The 27265-nt window shown below is 43.6% G+C and overlaps 2 protein-coding genes across 2 annotated transcripts in view; one reads left to right on the forward strand and one right to left on the reverse strand.

Annotated features, from left to right (window-relative positions):
• The window catches only part of LOC121289295 (BMP/retinoic acid-inducible neural-specific protein 3-like), a 207985-nt gene extending 201474 nt beyond the window's left edge, over positions 1 to 6511 (reverse strand). The window contains exons 1-2 of the mRNA XM_041208600.1: positions 6460 to 6511; positions 4348 to 4630 (exon numbers count right to left, since the gene is read on the reverse strand). Of these exons, the coding sequence (XP_041064534.1) occupies positions 4348 to 4580 (233 nt within the window). The 5' untranslated portion in view covers positions 4581 to 4630; positions 6460 to 6511. The remainder of the gene's footprint in view (positions 1 to 4347; positions 4631 to 6459) is intronic.
• Positions 6512 to 10145: 3634 nt separating this feature from the next.
• The window catches only part of astn1 (astrotactin 1), a 2752121-nt gene continuing 2735001 nt past the window's right edge, over positions 10146 to 27265 (forward strand). Inside the window, exon 1 of the mRNA XM_041207794.1 lies at positions 10146 to 10377. Within this exon, the coding sequence (XP_041063728.1) occupies positions 10146 to 10377 (232 nt within the window). The remainder of the gene's footprint in view (positions 10378 to 27265) is intronic.

Consider the following 27265-nt stretch of genomic DNA (forward strand, 5'->3'; position numbering starts at 1 on the left):
TATTCACTGTCATTCATTATCCCTCTGAAACTGACAGCAACTTAAGAGCAGGATCTTACTTTTTGTTGGGGTTCCCACCCGCCTCCAGTAAAAGAGTTGGTGTTGATCCTGTCCCCGCTTCAGCAGGTACCCCACAGTTATTTAGTGCTCAGAGGGGCATCAATTGGCTCCGAGAAAGACTTTTGCCTCATCTGGGAAGGAAGTCCTGCTTCCCAGAGCGACCAGGCTTTTCTGATCTCAGCAGCACCACCGAGAGCAGTGGCCACTGCTGGGACTGCATCCAGACACTGATGATGATCTTCACTGGAGCTGGATGGGGAGGTAAGTCAGAGGGGTTTTCAGCGAGGCCAGGCTAGGAAGCCCCAGCAATGAAGTGGGAGGGGGGATTGTGGCTGGAGTGCACAAGTGGTGGGGGCAGGGGGGAGGGGAAGCCCTGGGTAGGTGATGGTCAGACCTTCAGGGGGAGCCTTCGATGGGCCTGGAAAGAAGGCATACCCCTCTTTTCCTGTCAGTAGCCCAAGGAGTGGACACAGTGGGCTTCAAGCCTGGCTACAGCCTCCCTCATCACGGCAAATGTTGCATCAGGGTGGGAAGAGGCCCTCAATTGCCCACTAATTGGCCACATATGGGTCTCCTGCCAGCGTGCCAACCTGGCCCAGGAGAGTGTAAAATTCTGCCCCTTGAGTCTGCCCAGGCACAGATAAATACAGAAATCCAGGGGTTGCTGTCAGTGAATCTATGGAGTGCACTGTTGAAGCTCCCTCCAGACTACAATCAAGTATAAATCACCGAGCTGATGAAAACTTGCCTTTTACAATATTAGTCTCACCTTAAAAATCATTGAAAAACTTGTAACTTGCTGAATGAGGTGTAATTATTTTTAATGGTGCACTAAGTTCACAATTACTGCTGAACAGTCCCACTCTCCCTAAAAAGCTAATTTCATATTTGTGGAATGTCAAATTTCTCCATTATGATAAAAGAATTATATAACAACACAGTGAGCTAAATAAAACAGTTTGTTTATGATATTACCATTACTCCATATGCATGTCCCAATTTATTTTCTATTAAATTTTAATTAAAAGTGAAAAATTTAGTGCGGTTTAATTGCTAGTTTGCTGTCTGTGAGAATATTTCAATGTGACTGGCTCCTTACCCTGCTTCATGACCTCATTATTGCTATACAACAGGAGAAAAAAAGTGGGTTTTAAGGTGGGCTTAAAGGAGGAGAGGGAGGCAAATCTAGAGCATGGGGCCTTATTGGCTGAAGCACTAGCCACTAGTTTTGGGGTGAAATGAGTGGTATGCATAGAAGTAAAAGCAGAAAATGCTGGAAGCACTCAGCAGGTGTGGTAGCATCTGTGGAGAGACCTTGGCTTGGCGCCAGATTCAAATTGATGTCAGGGGAGGGGTAATCTATGCCACAGAGATTGCCATGTCTCTGTAATCAGCTTTCTTTGAGGTCAGCAGCAAGTGTCATCGCTTCACCGCTGACAGCAAAATCTGGGCCATTATAAACTCCACATTGAATATCAAGAAATGTTATATCTCAACTAAGGAACTGAAAGTCATTTACACAGAATAATGGATGCGTGTGAATGTAGAAGTGAGGCTGGAACTGCTTATTGAATGGCTCGGATGATTTTACAAGACTTACATTTAAATTAGCTATCCTCCTAAGCACACCAAAGCATAACAGTGCGGACACTGGAAATCTGAAATAAAAACAGCAATTGCTGGAAATACTCAGCAGGTCTGTTGGCATCTGTGGAGGGAAACAGAGTTAACCTTTCCCACATGTAACCCTGTTCTAATGAAAAGTCATCAATCTGAAATGCTAATACTTTCTCCACAGATGCTGCCACACCTGCTGAATACTTCCAGCATTTTCTATTTTTACTCCTATGCTTACCACTCACTTCACCCCAAAATTAGTGGTCGTGCCTTCAGCCAATGAGGCTCCACAGTCTGGAATTGCCTTTTCACCCTCCTCTCTTCCTTTAACACCAACTTCTTTTTACCAAGCATTTAGTTGCCCCTCTTAACATTTCCCTTCTTGTCTATGTGTCTAATTGCTTGGATGATGCCTCTGTGAAGCATCATGGGAATTTTTTTTAATGGCAGTAAAAGGCACTGTTTCAATGTAAGCTGTTACTGAGTGGCTCGCAAGTAGTTTAGGATCCAGAGCACGTCACAAATCCCCAACTCATGTCCTTGAGAGAGGGCAGGTTATCAAACAGAAAAACCAGCAGGAAGTAACACTTTGAATTGCAACATTTGAAGTGAAATACCTCAAGTGTGATGGATGAGCCCAATCCACAAAATATTTGATCAATGAACAAATAAAATTAAACAACTGGATATCTGAAAGTGAATTGTCAACTGGTATCTAATTGAGGTGCTCAGATAGTTTATGCATGTTAGAATGATAATGGACACAAGGCCTAATTAAGTTATAGACTTGAATCTAATCAAGCAGTTTGGATTGAATATTAGGCCAGAAATTGTTAAGGGATGCAAAATTAGGACTACTTCACTGGCTTAACTGCAACCTGTCCTCACGTCCAACGAGGCTGCTTGTCTGCTGCAAATTTCCACCCGATAATCCCTTTAAAAATGGGAGCCCTGCACCTTTGACACACTATACTTGAAATCTACAATAAATAGAAAGAAAATTCAGCCTTTTCATGTTTGTTTTTTCTGACCGGGAGACAGAAAATTATAAGCAATTGCCAATCTGCCAGATTCCTTAACCAATGATTAACCACCTATTCACATCAGGAGTGACAACAATTAGATCATAGCATTAAGTGGGACTGATCAAATTAAATACAGCTGCACTTTAGTAAGGATGATACGTGGAATAATGTTCCTGTCGTTATAAATAATAGATTGGCAGCATCTGATATGAGCAATGCCATGAGTGATCTGTTAGTTATATACTTTAATCACCAACAATCATAAAACCCAATTTCTATTGTCTATTAAACATTTAACTGGGGAGGTAATAATGTCCGTAGAATGAAAAAGTAATTTGTTTAGAATATTTTAATAATTGTTCTGGAGAACATGCTAAGAATACTTAGCTTTAAGGCATTATGCTAGTATCAGCTAAAGTCCTGCAATACCTGGATAAACCATTACAGAATATATCATATCATCCATTGCAAACAACACAAGAAGCTGACTAACTAGTATCCAGATCACCAGGGTATCTGGGAGTGAGTTGGAATCCAATCTTATGGAAGGGATTGGTGGCTAATATGTAAAGTTTAATGGACACCAGGAGCAATATAAGCAGGAATCTATAATTAAGGCATTCAGATTGAAAGTAATGGATACCTGACATTGAACTACAGGCTGAAATCCCATTGCCAAGTTCAGCGAGCTTCTCTATGGCAGAGTGGGTGTGTGGCAGTAACAGGCTGGCATCTAATGGAGGGTTTCAGATTCAGCAAGCTGGAAGATTGAAGCTCAGTTTAAAACTGGCACCTCAATCTCAGTTTAAGATTACTGCCTCAAATCAGGTCAAGGTGTTTATTACTCCTTAAATTATAAACCCTGTGAATTCTACGAGTATGGTCAATCTGTTTCAGGATTGCTTTTTTTGTGCCATACAGCAGCAATCTGTTGTATGGAGGCATTAACATGAAAGGAATGGCGATTGTGATGTCCCCGTTGCAGATTTGAGATAATCTGCCTTTAAATACTGGGATGTAATAGGTCCAATAATGCTGTGCGAATGTACATAGAGTGTTTATATATTTTATATATATATTTGCCATTGTCAATTATACTTTCCCACTGCAGCGTTGCTACTGGTTCATTCCTGCGACTGTAAGATATAGGGACCATCCTAGTGACACTTGCAATGACTACAGATACAAGGGAAGATTTTTTTCCCCCTTTACTGTAGCTGCACAGCACACCTTAGGTAGCAGTCTGTGTGTGGGTCATTAATCAACAAGCCTTTGGCGGCGCAGGGGCTGCAGATCCCAATCCCCTCATCAGGGGGAGATGTGAGCACACGGACCATAGCGCTGGTACCGGATAAACCCAATGTATTGGTACACCGATTCTTAAAGGGAACTTGCACACGCCACGCCTGCATCATTGCATAGAGGCGGATCGGTGTTTGTTTTTTTAAAGAATTTGCAGGCGTAGTAGCTCTAGTCTTAAAGGGGCACCTGGGGAGGTTTTTTTTTTAATAAAAGGGCAGGGAGAAGAGGGGAAGCGATTCCAAACACCAGCACGTTAACGCTGCGTTCCTCTCCACACATGCTGCTTCACCTGGTAAGAATTTCCAGCATTTCCTGCTAGTATGTATGCCAGGGTCGGCCTTACCTGTAGATTTTATATCTCGTAGTAAATCCCTGACGGTATCTATCCAGGAAATTGGAATAATCCCGAGCCCGGTGGAAGGGTCCCTTGTCCGAGAGTAGCCAATCGAGAGGGCTGGTGGCATGTTGGTGTTGGTGATGACAGGAAAGTACCAATAGAGCCCAGCAGTGGAGAGTAAGAGCCAGGCGGTCCCATAGGAACAGCAAAGAGACGAGATCAACAAGCCGCCAGTTCATCCTTCCATCTGGGACTCTTGCTCTTCATTCTCCTTGCACTCTCTCAAGACCTGTTCCATTAAAAAAGCAGGACATTAAGAACAAGAACAGCCTCACTGTTATCATTAAATCCCTTTAAAGCAGGAGGAGGAAGAGCTTCATGTCCAGGACAGGCAGCACTAAAAAAGAACAGAAACCACCGCCCTTCCTGATCATCACCGCGTGTGCAGAGACAGCAATTGTTAACCAAGAGCTACATGACCTACCCCAAACAGTCAGGCAGGCTGGTGGGTGTGTGTGTGCGTGGTGTGTGTCACATCCGAATAGAAACCACAAAACCCAACCAAACGCACCCAGAATATATTGAACGCAAAAACACAGCCCCACCAACAGAGAATATACTCAAAACACAGCCAAACACACACCCAAAGTATACTCAAAATACAGCCAAACTCACACTCAGAATATACACAAAACACAGCCAAACACACACCAAATACATACTCAAGACACGGCCAAACACAAAGCCAGAATATACACAAAACACAGCCAAAAACGCACCCAAAATATACACAAACCACAGCCAAACACACACCCAGAATATACTCAACAGAAAACACAACCAGATACACACATACAGGAAGAAGGGTGTATTCAAACACAAAATACAACTGGACAGGTTGTTGTGTATACACAAACACACACACAGGAACACAAATCACAGCCGCACCGACGGGTGTACATATAGAGGCACAAGGGTGTATTCAAAGACACACCGATATAGATAAAGCTTTTCAATTGGCATTGTTATCAACATAAACAAAAGTACACGCAAGTAGACAATCGGATGTAACGTACACGTAGACACACGATGGATGTAGATAAAATCTCAGGAAGCCATACACATAGACAGCGAGGCGCTCAAAGTAAAAGAGGCTGCGCGCAAAGGCAAACACGGGTACTTCGGTAGACAAGGCTGGTAGTTACGGAATTATAGAAAGTGCAGCACCCCGTTCCCCACCCCCAACCCCCATACACTGATATATAGTTCATCTATACTCAAACAAACACATCTTATACACTGACATGACCACATGAGCTGACCGAAAGGCAAGAATACATTGAAACACTGTTCCGTACACCAAGACACGCACACAGCAGCAGATATGGGCACAGGTGGGCACATACCCAAGCAGACACGCTATCTTATTCTCTCACTCACACACACACACACACATATCTGATGCTGCAGTGATAGGTGTAAAGCACAAACACACACAAGAATTAGTAAGGGAAAACATACCTAAGCACTGTGTAAATAATCGCGCTTTCCACGTTCGTTACATAACCGACATTTAGTTTTACAGAATTTTGGCAAAGAAAGCCTTAAAAGCTCCCAGTGGTGGTGGGGGGGGTGGGGGGGGAGGGTTACCTGGTTTCTCGGAGGGACTGGTGGAAACGTTTTACTTTTTTTGTACCAGCCATCCGAAGCTTCTTTCCCCCCCTCTTGTCAGCCTCGGAATGCCCGTTTCCACATCGGCTGGAGACTGTGTTCAGCTGAGAGACGGCTGCCGCCTGCAAAGGGTTAACCAGCCGCCCCTCGGGAGAGCTGTTGGAGCTGAGATCCCACACAGTCTCAAGCCATCGAAAGGATGCGGCGCTCTGATCCAGTGACAAACCTGATGCCATTCCTTTACTTCGCATTGGGCACCGCTTCAAGCCGGGTATCCGGGAATTGGTCAGAGCACAGGGAGGTGTGCGTTGGAAGTTGCCAAACCCCCTACCTCCCCCACCACCCCCCACCCCCCTCGCCCGCTGATTTTTGTAATTCCCAAACCCATTTAAGCGGGTGCTGTTGAAACAGGAGGTTAACACCGTCCCTCGCAAACCCAGCACTGACCTGGCACACACACACTCCCTCCAACGCAGGCGAGCCAATGTGTCGCTCTTGCGGTCCGCTCTGGTACCCCGTGGCTGGCCAGGGGATCCCCCATTCCGAGCCGGCCCTGCGAACGGGGGCAAGTCATCTTAAAGCGGCCTCGGGAGGAGAGACATCCGGAGAGGAGGCAGGGCACGGATCCGGAGGGATGGGAGGGAAGATGCGGGCAAGGGTTCTGTCCACCGAGTGCCCGATTCCCCCCACCTCCCCAGCGGGAACTAATGGTTAAAACGCCACTCGTGTGCAGCCGCTGCTGAGATTCCCTCCACCGTCCACACTTCCCTGGGCATCTGTATCTTGGGACGGACAGCTCTGGGTGAGGAGCGCTCCCGGCTTCTCCAAAGTATTACTCTGGCGGCTATCATCTGCACGAAATCCTTTGGAGACAGGCAACAGATTCCCAAAGAGATTCCAGAAGAAAGTCCGTCCCTCTCCCCTCCCCCCCCCACCCCCCCACCACCACCACCACCACCACCCACCCCCACCGGGTCACATGTTCATCTGTTACTTCCACCCTGCCCAGTCCTCCTCCTTGGATGGTCTGTCCACAGCCCTTTTAGATTCGGGAGCCCATCTCCAACGTTCTCCAAGCCTTGCTTTGTGTGATCAGAGAACGGAGCGATTAAACCTGTTGGAGCTCAGAACTCAGCATTTATAAACCCGGGGGGGAGGGGGTTGGTGGTAGGGAGGATGGGGGTGAGTCTGATTTAGAAACCAGCCTCCTGTACACCGCCTATCGGATCTCACAATCTCGCACCCAATGGTTGTCTTATACACACCACCTCCAGTGCAAATGTTTAAAATTTGCCCGACCGTGGGTTTTGTGATTAAGCAGCTCCCTTGTTCCAGTTGGCAGCATCGGTACAGTAGAGCTAAATGTTTAGTGGCGTGGGGGAGACGGTCCATGAGATTTGGCAATCAAAAAAAAAATGTCAGGGAGGCGCAGACAGAACTGGACCCAAAGTCTGCACCATTGACTAGTAGAGCCTGGTCCAGTTATTAGCCGAGCAAAGTTAAGGAGTGAACATTGGGCTCTATAAGGATTGATGAGCCTGCCCTGTCGTCCTTTCAAATGGCATGAACGGGGCATTGGGACGGGTGCTGTGCTCATTTCCCACCCTTGTCTCTCGAGGAGGTAACCCGCCGGCCATATTCAGTCTGGCGCCCTCCAACATCTCCGGCGGTTTCTTTCAGAACCACTCTGGCGGATAGCAAACCTTAGCTGCTCCCTCCACCGGCTCTTCCACTCCCACCCCCACCACCCCAAACCCCTCCCCACGGCATTAGGCAAGCGAGTGGTTCCGCGGGGATAAACACATGCCTCCGCCTTTGCCCTGCGCGCTTTGCTTTTCAGGGCAAGTAGACTGGCACCCACCCACCCGATTGGAAACATTCAGCAGAGCCGCAGAAACCTGTCCTCTACCTGCCGCTCAGTCACCTTCCCAGCAATCAATTCACCCACTTACACCTTGGTCCCTCACACAAACATTATCTAGCTTTCTATCTATTTTACCCTATCCCAGCGGTTCAGTGAATGAGGTATCGCACACTCGGCATCTGGACATTCAACAGAAAGAAAACACTTGACCGCCCACTCCCACATCCCTTCCCCACGGCAGTTTTATTCGTACCGCCCCCCCCCCCCCCCCCCCCACCACCCTCCGCCGACATGTAGACACACAGGTAAGATCCAGCAAAATAATTGCGGGGAACAAGACCCTTTACTTGGGAAATGTTCAAACCCTATCCCCATCTGGGTCCACTCTTTCTTCATTCAGTCCATATCACTTGGCAAACAGCCGGTATTTAAGCAGCCAATGGCAAAAGTTTCAGGACAGCACAGTATGGTCCTTTAAATTCCGGGAGGAGGAAAGAGCGGGGGTCAGAGATTGGGGAGGTGGGGTTGGGAAATAGGGGGTTCGCGGGATATTAGGTGAGAGTTTAGCGCTGGAGCTGGGTAAGGAGTCGACGCAGGTCCCTGGGTGGTAATAATTGAAGCCCACAGGCAGCCGCTCTATAATTCGGCAAAGTGGAAGCAACAGCAAGATGGAAAAAAGCTGAATTAACCGTCTCTCTCTCTCAAACACACACGGACCCAGACACACACACAGACACACACACGGACCCAGACAGATACACAGACAGACACACAGACAGACAGATACACAGACACACACAGACCCAGACAGATACACAGACACACTCTCAGACGCAGAGACAGATACACACACACAAACACACATACATGCACACATAGACATACATATATACACACACACACAGATACACATACGACACACGCACAAGCACACACACACAATGAGAACCTGGGATAAAAGTCCATCAATTGCATCTCACTGACATCGGCTCAAAGTCTTCAATTAAATGTGTTAATGTAATTTATTAACATGAAAGTACTTAAACAGTTATGTGTGCGAGTGTGTAACATCTGTATACTTAGAACAAAACACCCAATAGAATGTTACATAGTAAGTTTTGGTTAATTCATCTGATTTAGGAAAATGAATATTCAGTATTAATACCTGGGATGTAACGCCCCTCACCGCTTCCCCACAGAGACTTTGGAAGGATGAGGTCCAGTGAGACACTTCATGTCACAAGAGTTGATTTAAAATAAAAGCCGCCAGGTACACACTTGAGTCAAGAGGTTTTAAAATTGCATCCCGCACTGCAGCTGGAGGGAGCGGGCAGAGTATTTAACCGCTGGCCAAGCAGAGTCCGGGCCCGGGGAAGGGGAGCTGGCTGGAGGGGGTAGCTGTGTGGCCGGGAGCTGTTGGGGGGGGGGGGGGGGTGGAGGAGGAGGGTGGGTGTGGGGTGGTGGAGAGAAGGGGAGAGAGATGTAGGGAAAACGGGCCGCCACTTACCAGGGTCGAAGCGGAGGGGGACACAGGCTGGATAGGGATCGTTCACACAGATGCTCATCCAAAGAGCGGCTCCACAGAGCAGCGAAAGAGTGCCTTCGGCTTTCCCATGCATCGTCTGCATGGGCCACCCACTACAGGAAAGCAGCTCTCCAAATCACCAACTGGCTTTACCTCTCCCTTTCTGTGTGTGTGTGTGTGTGTATGTGTGTCTCTCTCTCTCTCTCTCCCCCTTTTACACGTGGGTTGCCTCCACCTCCCTCCCATCCTTCCCTCCCCTTCCCCAGCAACTGCGCAGAAAATAGACACAAAAACCGCTCCCGTTCGGGATTAAGAAGCAGGGCATTTACAGGATCACCCCTAGCCTGGGGGAGGGGGGGGGGGGGGGGGGGGGAGGAGGGGTGGGGGGTGGGGGACACTCCAAACATAGGAGGAGGGATAAACCCCAGAGCTGGTCCCGGCTCCCCACTCAATCGGCCGGCCGTGTGTGAATGTGCCGCTCTGCTGCTCGGTATTTGCCTGTCTGCAGCTTCCGCCTGCTCCAAGTTGTCAGTGCACGGTGGGATTAGCTGAGCAATCTGGGCCAGTTTACCTCGCTGAAGCTTTTGTTATTGTGTTGGGGGCAGAGGGGCTGGGGGTAAAGTGGGGGGAGGGCGGGGGGGGGGGGGTCGGTGTTGGTGTTGGTGGTGGGGGCTGGGGGTGGTGGTGGTTGGAGGGAGCGGGATGATGGTGTTGCCCTTGCTGATTTGGGGGGCTCTCTGTGCCATGCTGGGTGCCGGCTTGGAAGCGGTGGATGGCGGAAACCCCAAGGATGGGGAGTGCAAAGTGAAGACGGTGAGCGTGTCGGCGCTGCCCTTTCTCCGGGAGAACGACCTGAGCATTCACACCCCGCTGGCGGCGGAGCCCAAACTCCTCTTCTCGGTCAGGAACGATTTCCCCGGCGAGGTGGTGGTGGTGGATGATCTGGAGAACACCGAGCTGCCCTATTTCGTCTTGGGTGAGTGCTGTGGGGTGCCTGAGCTCTGCTGCCTGTGAATTGTTAAGGATGGCTGTAATGATATGGGGGGGGTGGGCTCGGGGTGGGGGTGGGGGTGGGGGGGAAGGAGGAGGCTACTTTCAGTGTCTGTAACAGGAGGAAGGATGCGGTCAGATTTGATGCTGCTGCTCCCCCTTGGCTCGCCTGGTAGAGCTGAGGCGAGGTTGCCATTATGATCTTGTTATTTATTTATTTCGGCTCCGTGGTGGTTGTGTGTCTCGTTGGGGGGGGGGGGGGGGGGGGTGGGATTGAACTTGCTGCTTTGACAGAGATTGCGGAGGGGCGGGGAGGGAGTGGTGGGGGGGTGGGGGGGTGTAGTTGATGCCGGGGACCAGGCGGGGAGGACAAGAAGATGCACGGGTGGTTGGTTACTTTGGGATATCTCGGCTGGGCTCTGGTACACGGCGCTTTAAACCCTGGCATGGAGATGTAACAAAAAAAAAGGGCAGTCACTCAGAGCCCAGGAGTACACGGCGCTTGCTCAGTGTCCCCCCCCCACCCCCACCTTTACGAACTGAGAAGAGACGCCCGATTCAGATTAAAGACGGTGAGAGGGAGAAGGGAACTTCTCACGGGGCTCCCCGAGCCGGTTCATCCGGCAAATGCAATCAGACAAAAGGCGAGGTGTGAATTTGCAGCGTCGGAAAGTAAATGGAAGAAGATTAATTCCGTTTGGTGGAACTGGGTGGGTGGCTGTGTTTTAGTTTAGGAATACGAGGGTCCTCCGCTTATTTGGTCTTTGAGGCCTGCGCTGGAGAATCAGATACAACAAACATTTACTATACACAACACACTGTAACACAAAATTAATAAGGCATCTGCAGGCCCACTTGAGGCAAATTGGTAATCACATTGTGTGGGCTTACATGGAAAGATATGTACACAATCACAAATCACCAAAACATTTACAAAAACCACACACCCACCTGCACATGTGTTTAAATTATCAACATTATAAGATCCTAGGGCTGAGAAGTAGAACTAGTCTCAGTCTGGATATGAAGCAACCAGTTCAAATATGGTACAGGCAGGCGAATTATAACAGTTCAACGGCTCTGTCCTAACAACACCCAATGGCATTTGTATGGAGTCGTTAAGACGGTAAAAACGTCCCAAGGCACTTTATTGGAGCATTATGAGAGGAAACCTGACACAACCAAAAAAAAAAGAGAAATTAGGACTGGTGACCAAAAGCTTGGTCAACGGAGTCGATTTTAAAGAGTGTCTTAAAGGCGGAAAGAGAGATGGAGGTGAGAAGGCTTGGGGAGGGAGTTTCAAAGATTGGGGCCGAGGCAGTTGATGACACGGCCACCAAGGGAGGAATTGATGAAGTCCAGAATGCACAAGAGGCTGGAATTTGAGAATGCAGAGCTCTTGGTGGGTTAGAGATGACTGGAATGGGGAGGGTTATGCGATACAAGATAAATAAAGTTCTACAGTGATGTAATCTCCATACCAACCATCCTGTGATCTCGCTAAGTAGGGCTGCAAATCAGCACCAAATTTATGGATAATTTGGTGCTTTGGTCAATGTCTGCTTAGTACTGGTTAGAGGCTGCAAACATTTATTTCACATAGGACCCCTATAACCATCAGGCAGAGGAGCTAGTCTGAAGCTGAAAACCCACTACTCACTTCACTGTGCCACCCAGAACCCTTTTAAAAAGAGAAGAGGGGCATTCATCCTGATTCCATCTGAACCGGAGGCTGAAAATAACAAACAATTTGCTGACTATTACTTTAAACCAATTGCAGTTACCTGGATTACTGCAGGGAATGCTTGCAAGATGGCCTTAAGGGGCTAGACCATATTAACAATGAAACACACAGACTCAAACGTTAGCCACAAACAATGTCTTAAGGTTCACTGATATGTTCTAAAGAGACTCATTATCAAAAATGACCAATTGCTTTCATTGCTTTCACCAATTTATATTCACACACACATGCTGTGCTATTAATTTGGTGTTCAATTTGCAATAACATGAGGAAATCATTATTGTACTTCCTGTCAAATGCAACAAAAACAGGCAAAATGCTTCCTCCAGTTGACCCAGGTCAACACTGAATAAGCTCCTGTCAGTGTCATCACTGGTTATAGTCTGCCATAGCCCAAATGGATAGTTTCATCCTGGCAAATGGATTTAATGTTTATTGTACTAGCTGAAGCAAGCCACAGACAGTAAGGTTTCTGGGCGTTCACAAAGCTCGTAGCATCAAAATGCATGCACAGGTTGGCACCTGTTTTTCAGTTTCAGTTGAAATGTGAGTACCAGGTTAGTTCAACTCAGCAGGTGAAAATGAGATGATGTCTAAAGCTGTGTCACTTGCGGAGAACATCATTGTGTTTTGCTGAGTTAATACTTACATCATTGAAACATTATCTGGGTCATTGTTTTGTGTGGGACCTTTCTATGTGCAAATTGACTGCCACATTTCTGGCATTACAATAGTGCGCTATTGGCTGTCAAGCACTTTGGGATGTCCTGGAGTCTCGAAAGGCAGTATATAAATGCAAATTCATTCTTCCATACTATTTCAAGACATTTACAATGACCCAGCAAAGTTCTTCTTCTATTCTGGACTGGATTTTAGGGTGGGGGCATCGTGCTCATCTCCCCCCATCCCCACCTTACCAAAATGTCCATTGGAAACTGGCCAATGAAAAGTCCACCCAGCAGCAATAACATGCTGTGGGCGGCAACAACAAGGGAAGTGTAGAAGTCCTGCCCCTCACTGAAAGAAAGTCCCACCCTCAGGACCTGATTGCCAATCTGTTTGGCAGACACCTCATGCAGTCCCAGCTGTGCCAGGGCTCAGTATTGGGCATTGTTGGGACATCAAGGAGACCCATGATGAAGGCCCCCAATGGATCCTGGACTCAGGTAAGTCAGGAAGAGATCAGGCATCTTAAGGAGAGGCAAGGGGGGATGAGGGCTTTGCAGCACAGGTTGGAAGGAAGGAAGGACGGTGGAGAAACATCTTTGGGGTGGCAGGTGCCAAATGCACAAAGGGCACCCCCTGAAAATGGCACCCTTCTTCCTGTCCTTTTAAAAACCTTTTTGAAAGAATGGGCTACCCACTCCTGCCTGCCCACCCACGCCAAACATGTTATGGCAATATTGGGGTAATATTGGGGCCAACTGGCTTGAAAACAAGCTCAATTGACACTTATTTTTTTTGTTTACATTTAGCGTGTGGATTTCAGCACCCACCCAGTCCCAGGATATGGGGGGCAGGTTAGGGGAGGGTGAGAAAGTTGTGGGCTTGCCACCCCTCATATTTTATGCACCAGCCCTGCGAAAACATACCCGGTGGGAGGCCATGAAATTCAGCCCTATATGCTTGCAGGCTAGTTCTAACAGTTTGCTGAGATACAAAATAGATTGAATACTTTAAGTGCATTGGTTTGAGATGACCACCAATGTAACTGCAGATGATATAAAATAAAATTTTAAAAGTTGTCTGACTAAGAGCTTTTGAAACCTAATTTTCAATTTATTTAATATAATATTGAAAAAACAGCAGGGTAGGATCAACCTATTCCTATTGCAGATCACCAAGCTTATTGAATATACACAATTCACACACACACAATACTGCCACAGCATTCATCCCATCACCAATTAACATTATTATACCATAATGAAGATAATGCATACTCTTCTAATTCACTGTTAAGGATTAACAAGAAATAACTGGATGACACTAAATGGTGCATTGCACAGACTCATCTGTCTTTCAAATCCAAGCTACGATCAGTGTCCGATCTTGGTAATATCCTTCCTCCTACATCACTTCACCTTCAAATGATAAGATAAACAGAAACGCACTGCACCATAGCAAAACATTAATGTTAAAAAAAACCTCACAACTTCATATGTAAACAGATATCACTAAGTGAATTTAAGGAGTAATCTAATCTCTTGAGTTCAAATGGCAAACAGCAACCACTTAAGCTTCACTTTTAGTGTGTGAAGCCATTTCAACCCCTTGATTGCAACTTACCAAGATGCGTACTCTGGTCTATCAAATTGCAACAGGTATTAAATATCACATTAAAGGATCCTTGAGTGAACAATTTGTGCAGATTTGTTTGGAGCTACTCTTTGGTGATGTAACAGTAGAATTTACTGCTGAAATTCCTGTAAAGGAACTACTGAGATTGAACTTTCTTACAACAGCTGCAGCTCATATTCAAACAACAACCCAACGATTGAGCAATTGTTTATTTAAATTTATTTACACATTGACGGATTGTCGGAAAACTGCATTATTATAAACTAATTTTTGAAACTAAGCAAGATGCTGGGGTAAAGGCGCCACCAAGGTTCTAGAGTTTTTGACAGGCAGAGGTCACAATTTTAAAGAGACATTGGTGGGTCATATATCCAAATTTGGTAATGTAAACAACTAGTCCTTGATTTGATAATAAAAAACAGAAAATGCTGGAAAACCTCAGCGGCAAAGAGCTCAATGGACTCAAAACTTTAACTCAGTTTCTCTCTCCAGAGATGCTGCCAGACCTGTTGAGATTTTCCAGCATTTTCTGTTTTTATTTCAGATTTCCAGCATTTGCAGTATTTTGTTTTTATTACATTGATTTGATAAGGTACATACATCCAATGTCGATGTATTATTTATTGCTTATTTATTATTAGCTGACCATATTATTCATTCCTGTGTTAATGTTAAAAATCCTAATTTGAGTTCTTGTTTAATTAAATATTCCAAACAGATGACAAATGGAAAAATGGGAGGGCTATCTTTTGTAAAATGATTAAATTATCAATTAGCTTGGATGGCGCATAATTATATCTATTCAATAATATTTCAAATTCCTGAAATGGCATGCTACATTTTTAAATTACTTTCTACCAATAAATTGTGTGCCCTCTTTTTAAAATGTTCCAAAATATTGTTAAGAATACACGTTGGTTAAAATGTAAAACATAACCTTTCACTTTCCATTGCTGGCTAAGAATTGTATGATTGGGACACATTCTTCTAGGTCATATAGGGTTGCAGGAACAGGTGGAGGCCATTCAGCCCTTCAAGCCTGTTCTGCCATTCAGTGAGATCACAGCTAACCTGGATCCTAACTCCATCCACCCAACTGCATATCACTTAATATGCTTGGCCAGCAAAAATCCATCAATCTCATTTTTTTTTATAATTTAGCTAGCACCGTTTAATGTTCTTGTAAGAGAGTTTCACATTTCTACAGCCATTAGTGTAAAGAAGTATTTCCTCTCTTCTCTCCTGAGTGACCTGGCTCTGACATTAAGGTTTTTCTCCTTTGTCCTAAACTCTCCCATCAGCAGAAAATGTTTCCCGCTATTTACCCTATAAATCCTGAAAGCCTCAATTAAATCACCTTTTAAACTTCTATATTCCAGGGAATACAAACCTAGTTTATGTAACCTCGCCTCATAATATAACCCCTAGAGCCTTGGCAACATGCTGTTAACTCTTTCCAAGGCTTCTAAGATTTGTTGTGAAGGAGTTTTAGTAAGTTAATTCTGGTATCCCCTCCTCTATAATTTCTCCTACAAAGTTGCTATAAATCCAATAACATCTACAATTATTGATGATTGTAAATTGTATACTGATTATTCTCAGTAAGTTTTGATGGGTTTTAAATTCAATCCTGATTTCCTTAAAAATGTGTCTTCAATTGGTTTTAGCTCTTAAACTGATTATCATTAATGAATTATTGATATTTGTATATTCAATGCAAGTTATGTTATCAATCAGTTGCTGATAGATCATAGATTCAATACTGATTATCAATACAGTATTGATGAATTTTAAATTTAATGCTGACTATTTTTGAGTTATATGTTGGTCCCACAGTTATTATATTAACAGTAAGTTATTTTGATAGGTCATGAATCCGAAGTTGATAATATTTCATTTTTATTCATGGGTTTCAGATCTTAAGTTAACAAACAAAATTAATGTTAAAGGGACATCTTTGTCAGAACAGCAAAGGTCATTTCCTAGACTAGCAACATTGCAAAACTAGCCATAATGGCCAATGGAAGCATCTGCAGTACAATGTAGCAACAGCGTGACCTTTTAAATGCTAGACCGTTCCAAGGCTTTCTATTTTTAAAATGTGCAATCAATATATGTATTTGTTGTGATATCTTCACATGTAGCGTTGTTTACTATTGTCAAGTGTCCTGTAAAGCAAATTGGGTTTACCTTTAAGGTAAAGATTGTCTCATTGTATATTTTGTATATGGTAATATAACTAGAAATTTTTCCGATTAAATATTGAAGTCTACTAGTCTGCTGAGCACTAAATGGGAATTTAAGTAAAATGAAAACCTATTGAAACATTTATGGTTCGCAAATTGCAATTATATTGCTATGTGCTCCTACTATGCAAATTATATATACATTATATATAAGTTATCTTTGGTCAAAAAAAATTGCTCAAGATAGAGATATTGTGCAGTAGTTTTGATTTTTATTTTGCCATCAGCTGAGCTGTTGTGCTTTTTGGAGAAATGGGATATTAGAATTTAATTCCTGTAACTCCTGCTGTCAGTACTGCAGGTGATTCCCAATCTCTCACTCTTATTGACTCAGCATGGGCCAGGACTAATGCACATTTTATTGCCTCTCAGTAAGCATTTGCTTGCTATAAGAAATTCAAAATGGACAATATAACCCAATCACCAGAGCTAGGCTTATTGGTGCTGGAAATTGCTGGGGTGAAAATTTTGCAATGCTGCAAGTGTCAGAGGTCATTTAAAAAAAACACAGAAGGAGGATGAATGCAAAAATCATCTACATGCAGAAAGGTTGACTTAAGAAATATAATTTTTTTCAATGTTAAGGATCCATCTGCTCAAGCTTTCCTGATACCTCAGTGTTTATTCATTGAGATGCTGAGCAACACAGATCAGATGTCCCAGGTTTGATTATCTGTCTGTGCTAAGGTAGTTTGATTTCAGCCAGAATGACTGTGCAGATGCTGTAAATTGCCTCAGTGCCAGGTTCATTATCCAGCAACCTACTGCAAAAGTGTGCATGTACATATGTTGTTCAAGGCAGTATAAGACCCATAGGTGACATCCCCATTGATAAATATCCTGCTGACACTCACCATCAAGGCTCAGAGGAATAATGGTCGTTTGGGTGAAATACTGGATGTCCAAACAGGTTGTCCAAACTTCTAGATGGGACCAATAGACCAGGAAAGGAGGAAAAGAATATGGATAGGGAAAAACTTAAAAAAAAATAAAACTGCTGAAAGCTCAAGGTGACAAATTAGGCTATATTTTGTGATTAGGTACATTTGTAGAACTAACATGAACTGTGCAGACCCAGTTGGAAAATTGGGTAAATTTTGTAATGCTAGATGTCAGGTCACTTTGCACATTGTGTACATTGATGGCTTCATTATAATATTCAATTGAAGAGTGGGTGGCATCATTTTGTTGTGCAACCAATTTCCTGACACTCTCATGCATGGCGCTGAGTTATCTTCACACCCACTTACAACACTTTCAGTGTTGCTAGGAAACTGGTTATACCCAGAAGTAAGTTTAAAGGATCATGCAAGAGGATTCAGTCAGTGATCAATTTTAAAACTGTTTCGGTACATTTTTAAAACATTTTTTCAGCTACTTGGGTTTTCAGAAACTTTTGTGTCATTTATTCTGTTGCTGACTGTTTTTCCTATAGTTCCAATGGTGCCTTGATGTGTTTCCCAATGGGAGCTTTTTCCACCTTTTCTCCATATGTCTGCTTTCCAGGGGCAGAAGAGATCACTGGAGGGATATCAGGCTGTCTTGGAGGTGACCTCACACTGACAGGAGTGTGCATTATTTGCTTGGTCATCATTGGTGCACAAAAAAATTAAACTCCCAGGTTGTTACAGCAAATCTGATGGGAAAAGCATACAAAAGTCTGACCAAGCTTATGACTGGAAGATTCTTCAGAGGCATCCTACTCAGAGTAGGTCTGCTTGGTGCACTCTTGCTTTTCAATTGGAAGATTGTGGTTTCAAGCGCTGCTGCAGGATTTGAGTGCATAATCTCAGCTAATTTTTCATATAGTGGGAGGGACTGTGTTTTGGGTGAGTCCCTCATTTGGCTTTCCAAATAGATGTTACCAATCCCATGGCTCTATTCAGAAAGAGGAAGGTGTCATCTCTGGTGTCCTGGTCAACTCTTAGGCCTCAGCTAGATCTACCAAAACAGATTAACTGGTTGTTTATGCTAATGTTATTTGTGAGGCTCTGTGGTGCATTAATTTTCTGTTGCTTTTACCTAGATAACAGTCAAAAAATGACAGATCCAATTTTCCCTCACAATTTGTGATACCTTGTGCGTTAAAAAGATTGAGAAGATGGACCCAGGTAACTATAAATGTATTACTTGAATATTAGTAATGGGAAAAAAGCTTGAAGGAATCTTTAGGGTTGCAACATAGAATTGTTTGAACAGGGCAGGACATATTAGGCTTCTGTTCCTGCTTCTTCTGCTTTGGTTGTGTGGGCATCACAGACTGTATTCCACCAACATTCTTATGGATAGCACTAGCTAAACCAGGCATGACCTGCTGAGATGGTAACCCTGAAAATGAAAACTGTTAAATGGAAATAAGCTAAAGATGGGTCCTGAAGATTTCAAGTGATGCAGCTGTGGCTATATGACACCGACAGAGTCCATGTGTGGGCTTCAGCTATTTGCAATCTACGTCAACGACTTAGATGTGCAGACCAAGTGTACTGTATCCAAGTTTGCTTATGATACAAAGTAAGTGGGAAAGTAAGCGGTGAGGAGGATGCAAAGAGGCTGCAAGAGGATATAGATAGATTAAAAGAATGGGCAAGCATGTGGTGAAAGGAATATAATGTTGAGAAGAGTGGAGTTTTCCACTTTGGTAGGAAAAATAGAAAGGCAGAATATTTTTTTGATTTTTTTAACAGCCTTGGAAATGTTAGTATTCAGAAGTACCTGGGTGTCCTTGTAGATGGATCATAGCAAGTTAACATGCAGGTACAGCAAGGAATTAAGAAAGCAAAGGGTATGTTAGCCTTCATTATGAAGGGATTTTAGTATAAAAGTGAAGAAGTCTTTGTGCAATTATAGAAGGCCTTGATGAGGTCACACCTGGAGTAATGTGTACAGTTTTGATCTCCTTATCTGGGAAATATTTGCCTTTGAGGGAATGCAATGAAGGTTCACTAATCTGATTCCTGGGATGAGGGAATTGTCCTATCGATAGATTAAGCAAATTAGGCCTATTTTCCATAGAGATTGGATGAACGAGAGGTGATTTCATTGAAACATATCAAACTCTTACCTGACAGTGTGGATGCTGAGAAAATGTTTCCCCTGGTTGAGGAGTGTGCAAACAAGGGTCTCAATTCAGAATAAGGGGTGGGCCATTTAGACTGAGATGAGAAACTTCTTCATTCAAAGACTTATGTATCTTTGGAATTCTCCACCCAAAGAGTTGTGGATGCTCAGTCATTGAATATATTCAAGACTGAGCTTGATAAATTTTTGAATATTAAGGAAATCAAAAGTTTTGGGGACAGAAGGCAAGAAGGTGTAGTACAGGAAGCATCAGCTTTTTCAATGACAGACCAGGCTCAAAGAGCTGAATGAGAAAGAGCTACTTCTGATCCGGTTTTGTATGTTTCTGTGTTCTTACTGTGGTGTAGTTGAAAGTTTGTTCCAATTAAATAGCTTAGGGTTGACTAGGTGTCACAATTTTAAATTGTATAGTGCTAGAGTGAGGGTAGATGGCTGGAGGTGGTTCTTTATCCATAGTGGATCTCTGAGACTGATCACCATATCTTGCAGTAGATGCTGATACTCTGAGTTCCTTCAAGTGAGGGCTGGGACCAGCACCACCTCTGTAAGAAATTCAAAGCGATCTGCTAAATTGGTTGGAGACCAATTTTGCAGATATTTTTCTCAAATTGGTCTGGGTTTTTAAATCTGGGTTTTCCCTCTCCCAAGAGATTATATAGTTTGTAGTGGGCTGGGGAATATATATGTTAGGATAAACAATGTATCACAATGGTGTAGGAAAAGCTGGATGGATCAGAGGGCCTTTACCTGTTCATATTACAATATATACACTCTTGATTGTATCTTAAAACACTAGGAGGAAAACTACATAAAAAACAGGGTATTTTAGTAAATAAGTTCTGGGAAATTCCTCTCCAACATCCTGATGGGATTGAAATTAGTCCAGGAAATCCCTCTGGCCCTGATAATTCTGTCATTTGTAGAAGAGGGTCTTCAACCAAAAGCAAGTCCAGCTCTTGTGGCCACACTTCAAAAGTTATTTATGATACTGACTGTGGAGAATTGCCTTCACAGGTCCCAGGTTAGCAAAGAGTTAATGTTGTGCCATCTGCTGCAACAAAACCTGCAGAGAACACAAACCTGGCAAAGCCAACATTAATGCAACCAGTAGTGACTTAAAATTACCTCCAGTTTCTTTCCAAGCTCTTTCAATGCTGAACTGTAGAGGTGGTCCAGCAGAATGGCAAACAGTACCTACTTCCCACAAACAAGACCACTCTTTCCCCAAACAGAATTACCCTTCTCCCAACCAGGGTATCTGTTCTGATTGATCTGCTGTTTCTCCAACATTTTCTTCCTTGTTTCAGGTTTCTGCTATTTGCTGGGATTTTATTTTCATCTGCATAGTGGTGTTTTGATAAAGCTTTGCATAGGCGTGCAATCAATAAATCCAATAAAGAAGTTTGGAGAACCTTCTTTACCCAGGGAGTGGCTAGAATGTGGAACTTGCTGCCATATGGAGTATTTGTGGTGAATAGCATTGATCGCCTTTAAGGAGAAGCTAGATAAGTACAAGGGAGAAAGGAATAGAAGTTTATGTTGATGGGGTTGGGTGAAGTCCAGTGGTAACTGGTTTGTGCTGAGTATAAACACCATAACTGACCATTTGGGCTGAAAGGTCTGTTTTGTCTGTAACACTCTATGCAATTCCAATCAATAACTTTTATGGATTTTCTCTGTCTCTTCAAGTAGTATTAGTGTTTTTAGTCAGTGAATTTGTTGATTTCCATCTTGAAAATGCTGCCAATTTCATGCAGTCTATTCGTGGCAGCATAACTGAGCAGGGACCAAGTGTGTTACTTTAACATTGGTTTCAGGGATCCACATTTGTCACTCAATGTAATTTAACATTTATCATTCTGACTATACAGGGCTCCACACAATTCTGCATTATCCTGTTGAATAAGTAACAACTCTGCATATTGAGTGACCATTACCCATGGATAAATAAGGACATCAATTTTGTCCGTTTTGATATGTGGCGTTTGCATTGTATGATATTAAACAACAACAACCTGCATTTATATAGCATCTTTAAAGTAGAAAATTGTGAGATGCTTCACAAAGCTATTGGTGAAGAGAAATAATGTATGTCAAGCCAAAGAGAGGAGAAGTTAGGAGGTGTCATCAATATTTGGCCAAAACATGGATATAAAGAGGATTTTTAAGAAACAAAGAAAGCTGGAGAGACAAAGGGGTTTGTGAAAGAATTCCACAGTGTGACTAAGGACATGGTCACTATTAATGGGGTGACAGAAGGGGGGAATGCAAAAAGGCTGGAGTGAGAGGAATGGAGAGCTTGGGGTTGTAAGGTAGGGGAAGGGTGCAGATTATTGGATGAATGAGGTCATGAAGAGATTTAAACATAAAGTTGATCATTTTAATTTGACCATTGGAGACTGGGGGCAAGTACAAATTACCAAGGATGGAATGATGGGTAACCAATTGGAGTGGACTTGGCATGTGACAGGATACAGACCACAGTGTTATGGGTCAGCTGAAGTTTATGTCAGGTGAAGAATGGGAGGTCAACCAGGACAGCATTGGGACAATTGTGTCTAGACAAAGGCATGGATGAAGTTTTCATTGGCAGATATGATGAGATAGGGAAGAGGTATTTTTTGTTGAGGAGGTATGTAGGTAGTCACTGTAATGGACACGTTATGGGGTCAGTAGGTCAATTTTGGGTTGAACAGGATGCAGAGATTGCAGACTGCATGGCTCAGTCCATGGCTTTGGCAGGGAAGGGGAATTGAGCTCTGGTTGAGCAATACAGAACTTGCGGTGATGGCTGGAGGTCTTTGGTCTTCACAGACTTTAGCTAGAGAAAGTAACAATTGATCCAGAAGTAGTTGTTAGACAAGCAGCTTGACATCTTATAAGCTGTTGAGAGATCCAGAGAGGCAATACAGAGGGACGACTGGATGTCATCAGAATATATGTGGAAGTTGCATCCATATCTGTGGATCATATTGCTAAAAGGTATCATGCGGTTGAGGAAGAAGGTTTATGCAGTGACTCGAGAACACCCATACTAGGAAGTGAAGCCTTTCTACAGGTGCACTGTAAGTGTAAAACTAACTGTGAGAAATTTCACAGACCTGGGATAGAGATGAAATGCTGTGGCTGTGTACTTTTCATGCCAGACAAAGATTTTTGTTTGATGGATTTTGCTGTTGTTGCTTTTGTGGCTCTTGTTTTGTTCCTATCTTATACTGATCCAGACCCTGCAAGCGTTTTCAAGGTTGCATCTGAAATACTTACAGATATGTTTTCTCCACTAAGTTACAGTATTCATTGACTGGTCAGGTCTTGCTAGCCCCCTGCATTCCTTATCAGATTTCTTCTCTCCTTTTGGAGACGCTAAGGTACACTTCAAGTGATACCAGGCATCCTCAATCGGCCATTCTTCAACTATTACATCTATACAGTGATAGGTTGCTCCATCATGATGTAAGTACATTACATTAGGCTCAACCCTAAAATCCTTGTTTCATATTCATATTTTCCAGCATCATTCACTGGGTAGGGATCATATGTGGGAACTATAACCTCATTTCTGCAACCCCCCCCCCCCACCCCATAATGTGGCCCCACCAAACACTTCACTTGAGACCAACTGTTCCAGCCAAACTGACAATTTAATCTGAGACATTCTGTCCCTGTTTTGTATGGAGGTGAGAAGGGAAGAAGTGGCCAAGAAACCTGGAAGTATGGGCTTCCCGCTCCTGCTGAAGGACCTGCTTAAAACATATGGGCTCCATTTCTTGCCTGCTGCCGGCCAGATTGAGAGGCTGGTAGACTGTCAGGCGGGAAGACCAGCAGCAGGCTGCAGCCAGGGAGCGGAGACTGGGGTTGGGATGGCTGGGAACGGTGGGCAAAAGGGAGAGAGATTGTGAGTTGGGAAGTAGGGGGGTGGGGGGGGGGGGGTGGGGTGGTGGGTGGGGGGGTGGTTGCAGTAATTGTGGACTGATTGGAGATGTGGAAGAGGGAACCTGATTGTGGTGGAAAGGGAAGAGGCAATCGCAGAGATCTGATTCTGAAGGGTCCAAACACAGGGGTCCATTTGCAAGAGAGAAGAGAAGACTATGGGGGCTCGGGGGCATGCATTCCTACTCCCCTTATCCCATAAGCAGTGCTGGGAAAAAAAAACAATTGTCTGTTGAATCCAGCCATCCTCACTTCCTTTCAGCTGTCAGGTTTCCCAAGGCCTGAAAAATAGGCCATTCAAACCAACAGTTCATGTCAGTGTTCGTACTTCAGACAAGAAAATAGTTCCAATCACATTTACTTAACTATGTTTTCATATCCCTCATCCACTTTTGCATTCTAATCATGAACTTTGATAATGTTTCCGCCTCAACCATTAAAACTGGATGTGAATTCCACACTCTCCAAAGTCTCTATGTAAAGACATCTCTCTTGTTACTCACTACATTTAGTGACAGAACAATTGGGGCAAGAAAAAGGGGAAGCTGGAGTGAAGTTTCTTTATGATTCCATCTCCTCTGACAGTGTTTCCAGCCAATTTCAGAATTAGTTCCGCTGTTGCTTTTCCGCAGTGGTTACTAAAGCAAATATTTGTAACTTAGGCAAATTTGCAGCCCTTACAGAATAAAGGCAAGTGGGAAAAGTCATAAACAATCTTCTCAACAAGAGTTCTTAACTTAGTTTAGTCAAAATTAAATATTTATCTAGCTACTGTCCAATTCCATGTATGTCTGCCAAGTCTGTCTTTGTTTCTGTTTGTTTTTCAAATGGAATTAACTATCTGGTGCAGTGCAGTGCCATGAATAAAGAGAACAAAGTCACATTGCATGAGATAACTTGTATGTATAACAGTAATATACTTATATATGTAGCTCTCTTATATCAAAACACGTCAAAATGTTTCTCATAATAAAAAGTAATTCTGAAACATACTGACTGTGCAAGAACAATTACATACATTGCACATAACAAATGTTAAAGACTTTCTAGATCAGTGTCCATTGCATTCTAGTTGTACTAATTCACTTATAATTTTATCATGGCTCAGTTTTGGGGACTGCATGATATACTGTGTTCATGCACTGCCTTTGTACCTAATAGTTTGAAACTCCTTTAAATATTCAATAGTTTAGAGCAGTCTTGATCTAGTTCCTATTACTGGCATCGACATATAGCATAGCAAAAGTCCATTCAGCCAACCAGTCCACACACTGATCAAGATAATTTATCAGATCTTATGCAATTACAAACAAAGTCTTGAACACTGTTGGTCAGTCCAACCTTCTCTATTGTATATCCATTGCAGTTGCAACTCCATAGTACTGTTCTCTCATTTTCTCAGTCTTATTTGTGATCTTCAATAACTTCTTCTCCAATGCCCACATGGTCACCGTCATTCATGACTCCTCTTCTTCATTTACATGGTTCAATGTAAAGTGCAGGAGGAAATCTCAGGAGCAGCACCAGGCATACCTAAAAATGAGGTTCAACCTGGTGAACCAAAACACAGGACTACTTGCATGCCAAACAGCACAAGCAGCAAGTGATAGACAGCTAAGCGATCCCACGACCAACCGATCAGATCTAAACTCTGCAGTCTTGTCACATCCAGTCATGAATGATAGTGGATAATTAAACAACTACTGGAGGAGGAGCCACCACAATTATCCCCATCATCAATGGTGGGGAACTTAGCACATCAATGCATAAGACAAGGTTGAAACATTTGCTACAATCTTCAGCCAGAAGTGCCGAGTGGATGATCCATCTCGGACTTCTCCAGAGGTCCCCAACATCACAGATGCCAGTCTTCAGCCAATTTGATTCACTCCCTGTCCTTTTTTCTTTCATCTCATCTCTGTTTTCTCATTCCCACCCAAATTTCTCCCTTCTCACTGCCATCTTTTGCTTCTGTTTTTTTCTGGCTTTTCCTTTGCAAACTCCTATTTCACCTATTTAATTTCAGATGTATCTTCCTTGATCTGCATTATTCTGTTTGCCTCTGCTCCTGTATCAACTGCCCTCATTCGCTCTGCATCTCCTTCAGTACTTTTCTCACTTTTTAGTTTGCTCCCTTTTCATAAAACCTGAAACATAGCACTACTCAAATGTTGCAACTTATTCATTAACTAATCACCCTCCTTCTATGGCTTATTATCCTCATGAAACCGCTGAAAGCACTGGATACTGCAAAGGCTACAGGCCATGACAATATTCCGGTTAATAGTACTGAAGACTTGTGCTCTAGAACCAACCACACCTCTAGCCAAGCTGTTTCAATACAGCTGCAACATGGGTATCTACCCTGCAAAGTGGAAAATCACCTGGGTATATCCTGTCCACAAAAGGTAGGACAAATCCAACCAGGCTGATTGGCAACCCATCAGTCTACTCTTGATTATCAGCAAAGTGATGGAAGACGTTGTCCACAGTGTCTTAAAGCTGAACTTACTCGGCAATAATCTGCTCACTGATGCTCAGTTTGGATTCTTCCAGGCCCACTCAGTTCCTGATATCATTACAACCTTAGTCCAATTATGAGAGATGAAAAGAGCTGAACTCCAGAGGTTAGGTGAGAGTGACTGCCCTTGACATCAAGGCTGCATTTGACTGAGAGTGGCATCAAGGAGCACTAGCAAAACTGGAGTCAATGAGGATCAGGGGGAAAAGTCTCCACTGGTTGGAGTCATACCTAGTGCAAAGGAAGATGGTTGTGGTTGCTGGATATCACTGCAGGAGTTTCCCGGTGCTTTGTTTCTTCATAATCTTTGCCTCCCTGTACTTTTTTCTTTCATCTCGTCTCTGCTTTCTCATTCCCACCCAAATTTTTCCCTTCTCACTGCCATCTTTTGCTTCTGCTTTTTTCTGGCTTTTACTTTGCAAACTCCTATTTCACCTATCTAATTTCAGATGTATCTTCCTTGATCTGCATTATTCTGTTTGCCTCTGCTCCTGTATCAACTGCCCTCATTTGCTTTGCATCTCCTTCAGTCCTTTTCTCACTTTCTAGTTCGCTCCCTTTTCATAAAACCTGAAACATAGCACTACTCAAATGTTGCAACTTATTCATTAACTAATCACCCTCCTTCTACAGCTTGTTATCCTCACCTACTCCCCAAACCCTATACTGATTGAGGTTCATCATATCACAACAGTGACCTAGAGTTTGCTCTATCTCTGCTAATTTTAGAAAGTGGACAATCATGTGCTTATGAACCGCACACTGATTGACAGCTAGAAATTATTTTCACCAATGGTGCAATGGCTATACTCAGGTTTGAGAGGAATTGCACTCTGACATCAAGCGATTGATTTAGCTGCAGCCTCACCAAGGCCTGTACATAGTAGACATATGCTGAAGAATTTGAATGAAGTATCAGCATGCTCTGGCTCACCTGATTACTTGATCCCTGTGGGATCGCTCCATCCAGAGATGTTGCAACGAAAAACCAAAAACCCACTTATTGTAATCTCACACACACACACGCTTCAAACAAAGACCATAAGAGACCAAT

This window comes from Carcharodon carcharias, chromosome 16 (genome assembly GCF_017639515.1).
Source record: "Carcharodon carcharias isolate sCarCar2 chromosome 16, sCarCar2.pri, whole genome shotgun sequence".
In the NCBI taxonomy this organism is placed as follows: Eukaryota; Metazoa; Chordata; class Chondrichthyes; order Lamniformes; family Lamnidae; genus Carcharodon; species Carcharodon carcharias.